This window comes from Genypterus blacodes, unplaced genomic scaffold, assembly GCF_046128005.1.
Source record: "Genypterus blacodes isolate CSIRO-AG114 ecotype Tasmania unplaced genomic scaffold, CSIRO-AGI_Gbla_v1 ptg000015l_1, whole genome shotgun sequence".
Lineage (NCBI taxonomy): Eukaryota > Metazoa > Chordata > Actinopteri > Ophidiiformes > Ophidiidae > Genypterus > Genypterus blacodes.
Genome location: NW_027466829.1, coordinates 674,005 through 683,812, shown reverse-complemented (window position 1 = coordinate 683,812; position 9,808 = coordinate 674,005). Strand labels below are relative to the sequence as shown.

General features: G+C 44.9%; 2 protein-coding genes across 2 annotated transcripts; both read right to left on the bottom strand.

Moving 5' to 3' along the window:
• Nucleotides 1–193: 193 nt before the first annotated feature.
• Nucleotides 194–3,906, bottom strand: uevld (UEV and lactate/malate dehyrogenase domains). The gene is made up of 12 exons (XM_076171407.1): nt 3,751–3,906; nt 2,974–3,058; nt 2,821–2,886; nt 2,396–2,559; nt 2,172–2,310; nt 1,989–2,083; nt 1,793–1,898; nt 1,300–1,470; nt 1,031–1,195; nt 730–817; nt 491–614; nt 194–361 (listed from the first exon to the last, which is right to left on the bottom strand). The coding sequence occupies exons 1-12, from the start codon at nt 3,901–3,903 to the stop codon at nt 197–199; spliced, it is 1,521 nt and encodes a 506-aa protein (XP_076027522.1). The 5' UTR covers nt 3,904–3,906; the 3' UTR covers nt 194–196.
• A 209-nt stretch (nt 3,907–4,115) lies between these two features.
• Nucleotides 4,116–8,688, bottom strand: spty2d1 (SPT2 chromatin protein domain containing 1). Its single transcript, XM_076139850.1, has 6 exons — nt 8,158–8,688; nt 7,727–7,844; nt 5,896–7,620; nt 5,326–5,479; nt 5,152–5,229; nt 4,116–5,061 (listed from the first exon to the last, which is right to left on the bottom strand). The coding sequence occupies exons 1-6, from the start codon at nt 8,218–8,220 to the stop codon at nt 4,968–4,970; spliced, it is 2,232 nt and encodes a 743-aa protein (XP_075995965.1). The 5' UTR covers nt 8,221–8,688; the 3' UTR covers nt 4,116–4,967.
• Between the last annotated feature and the right edge of the window lie 1,120 nt (nt 8,689–9,808).

Below are 9,808 nucleotides of genomic sequence, written 5' to 3'. Positions count from 1 at the left end.
TGACTCAGGATATTGAGGAAACAAAGCTAGAGGTTTACATATACATTATATTTAGGAAAGGACTTCTCTCCATCCTTCAAATTCCCGGTGTAGATAAACTGAAACTGCATTACACTTCAGCGCAGGCACCGTCCATCTGCTGGAGGACCACCACTTCAGTCTGGAACTCTCAGGCTGCTCTTTTTGGCACACGCGATCATATCTTGAGCTGAGTCATTAGGTCAGAGAGGGAGGTGATACTGTCCTTCAGTTTGCCGTCTTCCTCCTGGCCCAGCGTCCCGCCAGCCAGGCGCGTGGAACCTTTTGATCCCAGGACGCACGGCAAGCTGAGGAACACTTCCGCACCGATGCCACCCCAGCCCTAGAGCATGCAAACGCACAACACACACAGTCACTACCAAGACCTCCATTACCAAACGTTCATGTAGATCATGATTTAAAAACTAAATTAACTATAAATAAAAGGTGTCAATGGTAGAAGTCTTGGTACCAGAGCCAGTGTGGATACAGAGTGGATCTTCGTCCTGTCTGTCAGGATAGTGTTGGTGATGTCAGCAATGGACAAACCCACAGACCACGACCTCTGACCTCGGTTCTTCATCATCTCAAATGCTCTAAACAGAAACACTAAGTCAGGAAAATGCTTATGTAGTGTTTTCTTCCTAAAATTCACCATAGCACCTGTTTGCAATGTCAACCTTTCAGCGTCATACTCATTCATGACTGCACCTGTCTAAGAGCGGTTTGGTGGAGCCGGATCCTTGGGCGATCTCTGGCTGGGCATTAGAACCCAGACCGATGCTGCTCATCACAGGAACTGCAACAGAAAAACAGTGACGAGCAGAAGCAGGTGCGTCATGACATCAACGTGTCACCTTAGGAATGCAGCGGCACGGGTTAAGAAAATCCCACTCAAAACAAAACAACACATAAGGACGGATGTGCAAACAAAGAGTGACGACGGCACAAAAGAGCCACATAAAGTGGTGTGAATGGCGGTGACATCATCATCAGCATGTGCCTGGCTCACCTTTGTTGTTAGAGAGCTCTCCTATGACCCAGGCCTGTTTGTGAGTGTTCAGTGTGATATCAAGAGTGTGAGCAAGTCGCTCCGAGTCCAGGTTACATCCCACTCCGATCACCCGAGTTGGCGGTAAACCACTCTGCTTCCACGCCACATGGGTCATGATGTCCACTAGGAGTAAAGAAACAGACGAGAAACGTATAAAGTCAAGAAATATATCCAGAAATTGTATTAAAAGGTTTACAGTCCATCCCCTTTCTCGTCACGTCGCTCACCGGGCTGTGAAGCAATGAGCAGCACGGCGTTGGGGCTGTATCGCGCCAGATGTGGGATGATCCCCCGGTACAAGTCGACATTAGTCTGGACCACGCTCACGTACGACTGCTCGCTGCTCCAGGCATTTGCCGTCACCACGACGACCTTAGAGCCTGCTGAGGCGGAAAAATCTAACGGCAGAGAAACAAACATCAGAGTGGATTGAGGTTAATGCACTTAAACGCTGAACATTGTTGCTTCTAACCGTAAACATGTCAATAAGTATGAATAGTAGACGTGAAGTAGTTAAAGCTTTTGTAAAAGTATAAATTCTGTAAGAAGCAGAATGAATTATAGCATCCCGAGTTCAGAACAGCAGTAGCAGGAAGAATTAAACAAAGTCTGTTTGTCGAGGAGGTTTGCAGTAAAGTTTCTGCCTAAATAAAATGCCATCCTGGTGACATCATCCTGGTGACACATGGTCACAGTTTGTCTCAGTAAAATGGAACGCACCTCTGGATATCTCAACCTTCGGCAGACTGAAGATCTCGAGGTCTGTACTCCCGCATTTAGTGGAACTCTCAGCAACATCTATGAACACCAGTTTATCCACACTGCCCTGGATGAGAAGCAGAGAATGTGTCATCATGAGGATATGAGACAATGAGGTTTTAATTCTTTGAGTCATAAATTCAAAAAAGGGAACAACCTTTGCCAAAATGCTCAACACAGACGCCATTCCCAGATCTCCTCCCCCAATAACTGAGACTTTGTTGGTTGATTGATCATGATGTCTGGCATCACCTGTACAGCACAAGTTAAGATCCCAAAATTACATCATCACTATGCTCATGATCAGCAGCTAACATTAGATAGAGATCAAGCAAAGCACCTTCATTAATGTGGAGATTTGAGACGAAGGCCAGTAGATCGTGGGGTTGGCTCTCTCCTGAGCTCTTTGCCGACAGTGGAGGATCCTCTTCAAACTTGGCGATCATCTCAGACAGTAGAACCACCACGGATGACTTGGGCTGTTAGGAAAACACACAACTGAACATGACATCACTGCCACACATCCATTAGATTTCTGTCTTAAGAAGAAGTATTAGACCTTACATAATCCCAGCCGTGCAGTCCAGGCAGGTGGATCCGTCCCTTGGCGTCCACATGCTTGCCCTCTCTGATCACCATGTTATTAGTCGGTCTAAGCAGGCATATGGGAGGCGTGAAGGGAAAGGAGTCCATCAACCACAGCTGGATTGGGAAATTGTAGGAGCGGCCTGAAGACAGAGAGGCTGAGGTCAGTACATCGTAGCCTTAAGGCGCTGAACACAACAACAGGGAGGGAAACTCTGACAGTGACAATGACCCGGACCCGGATAAGCAGTGGAAAATGGATGAATGGGTGGACTACATATCTAGTTAGATCAATGCCGAGAACAAAGCCTACATCAGGATCAGATTCCTGTTCTTCCCATGTAATAAATGGCCCTGGAATTGTTGGAGGTTGCGGTCTCGTCTTGTCATCTGATGATTCTTACCTTCATACTTGACGGGGATGTTCCCAATCAATTTCAGGAGGTCTTTCTGGGTGCTGTCACTGAATGCTGAAACAGGCAATGGACACGTTTAGCAGTTTGATACAGACTCTTTGAATTTGTGAAGAAAATGTGGAGGTCTACAGAAACACTCACTGTACGTGTCTGGGATTGCTTTCATCTCCGGGTGGATCCGATTGATTTTGTTTAACTCTTCGACGGCGACATCGTGGAATTTGTACTAATTACAAAAGTGCAAAAACGCAAGAAAGCAAGTGCTGAGTTGACAGATGATATCAGGGGACATTGATTTTACTTTGTAGAACGCACTCAGGCTTTTATTTTGTAGTACTGTTGACATGTCATCGCACATGAGCTGTCCAGTCTTCAGCTCCAGTTATGGTGAAGATTAACTACAAATATATGGTTTACTACTATTGCTATTGATAATGTTTAAAATCGACTGACATTTTGGAATTTGTTTTTACCAACATGTTTTTTTAAATAGACATACAGCACCAGTGTGCCTTATTCAAACTACATTTTACGACTTCTCATTACTGGGTACGTTTTGAAAACATTAATTACTACTTTTGCAGCATGTGTTTCAAAAGCACGTTACGTAACAGAGCTGGTTCAACCATTCAGTAAAGAGTGACAGTGGACTAACCTGCTATGCTAGCTGTGTTGTGACTTTAAGAGTGACCCTGTTAACTGGTGACTTCAGCCCGAATGAGTTGGTAGTATTCAAGAAATTAACTTATTTTTTAATTTTCATGAATGACATTAAGATATTCACGAGGAAATCTAACTTTTCTGTCCCCTTTCAGTCACTAGGTTGCATGGTCACTAGTTAATACATAACACCGGTGATTATGTCTAGACTAATTTAACTTTAATCTGTACATTGAGGTGCTCTACTGTAAAACTTACCTTGGAAAGAATCCGCTGTATTTTCTCAGAACGGAGGTCCATCTCATTAGGAGAGAAATGACGCCGGTAGCCTCTCAAATGGAGCTGAATCTGCCCTCCTGACGGGTAAACTTGTGTGTAACCGCACTTCCGCAAACTTTGTAGATCCGTCATGACATTTAGGGAACACAACAGATCCTCCTACTGGGATATACGACAAGCCCAAAGGGACAAAAGGAGCGAAACGCAAACGACACAACCAAACGGTCTATTAACCCTGTAAAATCACAGCTATGGGCAACTTATTAAATATATACATTTATAAAATCAATACATGCAGGAAAAAGTGGACAAATGAATTATTAATCATTAATTTGTAAAATATATAAACCTAATATATTGTTTGACGTAAACGACCACAATTCAGAACAACAAAGAATGAATAATTAAATCCTCATCATCATGAAGAGTGAAAGCAAAAAAGTGTTGATTGCAATGCAGTAACAAAAACACACACAGCCATGTTTCTGTCAAAAACATGATTCCACAATATTTATGACCATAAATTATTTCATTTCATTGAGAATTACAAAAAAATGCTCTGTTCTACAAGTTATTTGTTGCATAATTTCTGTTCTGCATATTACCGAGATTGTCACAGCCCGACCAAACATGGACATAAAACTAGACGATCAAATAAAAGCCATTAGTCCATAATCCTTTCTGTCGTATCCTTTTAAAGAGAAACACGCACACACACACACCGAGTGATATTTTTCTGCAAAATTACACGTACAATCAAGTTTGCTTGAAAAATATGCAACTTTTGCTCAAAAATATGTCTGACTATGTAGTTGTAAGTCTTAAAAAAAATGACACTAACATTTCTCCAGAGCTCAGTTCTTTTTGTTTTTAAGGAATCAAGCGTGTCGATACTCCAAAAACCTGCTTTTGTTTTGGTTTAATAAATAATAAAACAGAGGGATGAGAACTTTGTGTTTTTGCTACAGCTTTGAGGGAACTTGTGCATGATTTTTTTTGTCATTATGACATTTTTCCGTTTTGGCTTCGAGTGACACGCGTCCGTCACTTCCGTTTCCTTCTTCTTCCAAATCTCGAGTGTGACTCCACTTCGTTTGGTAAAGGGGAAGCGGTGACAGACGCCAAAGTGGGCGGAGGTAAACAGTGACTGGGCCGTTTGCGTTCGTGGTGGAGGCACGGGGGTTTTTAAAAAGGCTTCAGCCCATCTTTTTCCTCTTGGCGGTATTCTTCTGCAGCTCCTCTACCTCCTTCCTCTCCTCCTCCAGGTCTTCCTGCACGGCCATCCTGAGGCTGGTGACGCAAAACAAACAAAGTTATCTGACGGGCACTAATCTCAAAACGACACGTGTTCAGCTCATGTTAACTCGTTTGCCTTCTCACCTCCTGGCTTCTTCTTTCTGCATATCCTTCCAGCTGCTTTCCATGAACTTCAGTGCATAGTCGCTCTCATCCCTGTATCTGAGTGCGAGAGAACAACACACACATTCATATCAACTCGCCAACACACACACTGAAATTGTCGACCACCACAGCGCGTGTGTTCGTCCCGCTTACTTTTTTCGATCGTAGCCGAAGATTTCCCTGATGTGCTTGGAGACTTCCTCCTGCTCGTCGCCGCCGTCGTCGATAAAATCTTCCATTTCTGAGTCATACTCCTCCTCCTCGTCATCAAAGGCTCTCTTGTACGTGATGGGCGGCAAGTTGGTACCTGTACGGGGAAACAGTGACTCACATTTAATACACGGAGATCGTTTGAGTCTGTTTGTCTCCTGAGAGAAGAGAGAAACATTAACATAGCACAGAGAACAATGTTGAAAGGGACTATGACTGGAACAGTTAATGCATAAGCTCCATCAATTTGACATTAAAAGCTTACGTGGCAGTTTGTCTATGTGAGCTTTAAGATGCTTCATTCAGTCAAACAAACAAACCCATTTTGTCAATCACTTTCAAACACAACCATCAATATCAAATCACTGCCATAAGTAGCCATCAGTAATCCCATAATATACAGGCAACGTCAGTCCTGCATTTTGTTTCTAAATGTGCTGTATGACTTCATGCTGTTATTAGTTTACATCGTCCTCATCAGCTAATATCATTTCATCATCATCTTGTTGTTACCTGGTGGTCTGTTCATTGGTCTGGGTGGCATCCCGGGTCTTGGTGGCATCCCAGGTCTCTGTGGCATGCCTGGCCTGGGGGGGCCTCCTGGTCGGGAAGGGCCTCCTGGTCGGGGAGGGCCTCCTGGTCTGGGAGGGCCCCCTGGTCTGGCTCCACCAACATTCTTGGACGAGATGGTCTCTGACACCACAGTGCACATTGGTCTTCCAGGTCCTGACACGACGCTGCCAGCTGGCCGACCCCCGTTGTCAGGTCGTCCCGGTCCCACCCCGTTGCCAGGCCGACCCGGTCCCACCCCGTTGCCAGGCCGACCCGGTCCCACCCCGTTGCCAGGCCGACCCGGTCCGACTCCGTTGCCAGGTCGACCCGGTCCGACACCATTACTTCCAGAGCGACCCTGAAGACTACTACTCCCACCAGGTCTGGCCTGTGGGACACCTGGGCCTCTTGCTGGGAGGGAACCTCCAGTCCTTGCCTGTGTCTGGGTCCCTGGCCTTGGTGGCCCGCCTGAAGAAGGTCTCATCTGTCCATTACTGCTCGGTCTTACTCCAGAATGACTTCCTGGCCTCAGTGGTTCTCCCTTTGTAGGTTTGGGACCTCCACCGGAGGGTCCTTGCCTCATGGAGCCACCCTGCGTTGGCCTGGGCTGCTGGGCGCTGGACTGCTGAGAGCGTTGGCCTGTCACAGGGGTGCCAGAAGGCTTTGCTCCAGGAACGCCTCCAGGTCTTCCTTTGAGTAATGACGAGTTCTCCTTTTTGGCACTAAGGTCACTTGAGGTGCGGGACAGTTGGCCAGAGGAGGGTCTGGGGCCCCCCTGCTTGGCTGAAACCTGAGACGATCCTGCTTTTGAGGGGACTTTACCATTTGTGGCACTAGATGCACTGGATGAGCTTGGTCTGGGTCGGTCTCTGTCTCTGTCACTGTGGGATGTCTTGGGTCTTTCTCTCTCTCTTTCACTAACAATAGACTTAGAAGAACTGTGGCCTTTGACGCTCGCCTGTGTCGGGTTTGGCTTCTTTCCAGATGAACCAGAACTTCCAGGTTTCTCCAAGGATGGTTTTTGTGGTTTGGAGTTCTTCAGTTCCTTCTCCGGATTGCCTTTTCTAACCAAGCTGGACTGAGGCTTGGCCTGTCTTTCTCTTTCTACCCTCGAGTCTCGGTCTTTGTCCGGTCTCTTGGCCTTGCGTTCCATCTCTATCTCCCTCAACTCCTCAGCCGTGCGGAGTCTTTCATCCTTTTTCGCCACCTTGGGTTTCAGATCTACCGGCTCAAACTGCTTCTTCTCTGCCAATTTGAGTAAATCTGCAAAGTTTATGGCAGGTGGTCCGGGTTTTGGAGGACCACCAGACTTATTGGAAGAAGAGGACTTACTGCTACTATTGGCACCCGTACCTGAGGACTTCCCTGGTCTCAGTGGCTTGGACTCTGGCTTGGACTCTGACTCTGAATCTGACTGTTCATATTCATAATTGTCCTCATCGTCATCCGGGTCGTACGTGTCATATCTAAATTTGTCGTCGTCCATACTTAGATTGGGATTCCTCGCTCTTTCTTCGAGCATTTCTGCCTTCGTCCTCCTCTTCTTCGGTAGCTCTACCACCGGAATGCCGTTGTAGCCTCTGAAATTGTCTTTAGTCCTGGAGGCCATCGCTCGAGCTTTGCGGTCTGACTTCAACTCCACCCTCTTGGCTAGAAGTTCCTCTTTCTTTTTCTTCATTTGCAATTCTGAGGAAAAAACCCAGCAGGTAAATTACAATAACTAACATCTCCTTTAATGTTTACTCAGCTTGTGGCTAGACACAAAAGCTTGACTTCATTTAGTAACCCTTACCTTGAACTCTGGAGTCAGAGTGTCGTTGCTTCAGGAGCGCCTTTACAGCAGCAGGATTGACACCTTTGCCCCTCGGGATCTTTTTGGGTGGTCCAGCTTTAAAACTGCATCTCTTTTGCTGAGAGAGACGAAACACATGGAGATGACAGCTTGCTATTACACTTCTTCAGTATAGTACATTAATCATGATAAACGTAACAAGTAGCAGTTGGTTGGTTGGCCCAAACGTTGGTTAGGTGATTCATTAGTGTAAGTAAGCGTGACAGTAAGCTGACAGTGTCTTTCACACGCTTCCATTGAGGATCATGGGGGTGGAAGTTAGCAGCTAAGCTAACAGGAGGAGATCCTCACTGATGAGCTGGCATTTGTTCACGGTTCTCCATTTTACCGTAGTGAATCAGTATCACACTAACAACATTAAATGAACTCACCTGAACATCGCCGCCGCCTTGGTTTTGAGTGGCGAGTGACAGAATATTATCAAAATCCATCATTTTGGCAGCAGGTGGTGTAATCTGCTCAACTCAGCCAGCAATGCTAACGAAAGCTAACTGGCCAAAAGCGCAGGCCGGGATTCAATGTTATTTCCCGAGCGCACGAATTATAATGAACCAATTTACGAACCAACTATTAATCAATGGGAAGAAAACGGCACACGTTTGATTGTTTCACTTCGCCGGATGACACCAAGCGAAGTTGACAGACGCCGATTATAGCGAGGCTAACTATCATTGGCCGGGCTACAAGGCTCCGATGAAGGGACGACTTTGGACCTAACACAACAAACCGTGGTAGGATCCATCAAAATGTCGTCGTTATCGGGTCAAACCTTTCTAACGGACGAGCAGCAGAAACGCCACCAAAACAAATGGTGGCTAGAGCGACGCTGAACAGCGTTAAGGACAGAAAATTAAGGAGAACAAAGATTATTCAACTGAAGCGAGAGGGTTCAGCTGCGCGTACTTCCGGCTGGGCAAAAAGCCCCCATCCGCTTCTCATACATTCAATTCATATCTTCTTCTTTTTTCAAACAGAAAGCAACATTTTCTTGATACACGATATGTGTGCTGTTGTTAGTGTCAGTATTTAATATAACATGTTTTTTTTGGCATGAAGTATCAGCTGACCAGTATTATTCCTAGTTTATACATGTGTGAAAAAGAAGTTTGAATTTCTGACCCGGTAAAGATTACTATCTTTATTGACGAGTACCCACACCTTTCAAATTGACTTCGACACTTTCACATTTGCAGCTTTTGACGTTTTCAATAAATAAGTTAAAATGATCAATATAAGGTAACATTCAAAAACACATGATAGTAGATGGAAAATAATGATACATTTAATTGAATGAAATAATTTTTTTTAATGATGGGGAATTCAGAATAGGTCTAAATGCATGTTTGCGATATTTGCAAGCGAAATAAATAGAAAGTACGAATAAACCAAACAGGTTGACGGTAGGGGGAAGCAGATATGATTGTACCAGAGGCCTGTGCTGCATGTGCGATATGGTGGGAAATGGCTCCATCTTGTGGTGTCGGGGCCTAATTATTTCACCAAAATACTGTATGTACATTAGTTACTGTTTTCAGAGTAGCAGAGTCTCAATTGTCAAAACAACAGATTAATTCATCACAATGTATTTACACTGTGCAGCTCTAACACTTGCAAAAGACCGTAGACATGTGATATGTCTGATGTTTAAGTGATGTTTAAGGCAAGTGATGAAAGTTTATCATCCCGAGGGAAATTAGTTACAGTTACAGTACAGCATGAAAGCAAGAACCAGAAATCAGAAATCACCCAACTAGTGCAGTAATGAAAAGTGCAAGAATGCAAGTAGATAATAAGTGCACGATAAGTACACACAACAAGGGGTACGAAGTACATACAATGGGGGGAACAGTACATGACAGTATAAGTACAAAAGGAGGACAAGGTTACAAAGTGCATAGCTCCATCAACTAGAAAGAAAGAAATAAGGAAAGAAAGACAATCAAAATGGGCTTTAGAACCAACGTTATCAAAGAGGTCAATTCCTCTAAAATGTAAATACAGGCCATCTGCTCCAGCATGTAA

Bases quoted from the DNA above. Each gene is read 5' to 3' on its own strand.
- uevld (XM_076171407.1), bottom strand. From the start codon at position 3,903: ATGACGGATCTACAAAGTTTGCGGAAGTGCGGTTACACACAAGTTTAC. The intron at 2,560-2,820 runs GTAAGAATCATC...CTCTGTCTTCAG, and splicing joins CATCCCCGTCAAGTATGAAG to GCCGCTCCTACAATTTCCCA. The intron at 615-729 runs GTGCAGTCATGA...GTTTCTGTTTAG, and splicing joins ACCAAACCGCTCTTAGACAG to AGCATTTGAGATGATGAAGA.
- spty2d1 (XM_076139850.1), bottom strand. From the start codon at position 8,220: ATGATGGATTTTGATAATATTCTGTCACTCGCCACTCAAAACCAAGGC. The intron at 5,230-5,325 runs GTAAGCGGGACG...TCTCGCACTCAG, and splicing joins TTCGGCTACGATCGAAAAAA to ATACAGGGATGAGAGCGACT. The intron at 5,062-5,151 runs GTGAGAAGGCAA...TTGCGTCACCAG, and splicing joins CAGAAAGAAGAAGCCAGGAG to CCTCAGGATGGCCGTGCAGG.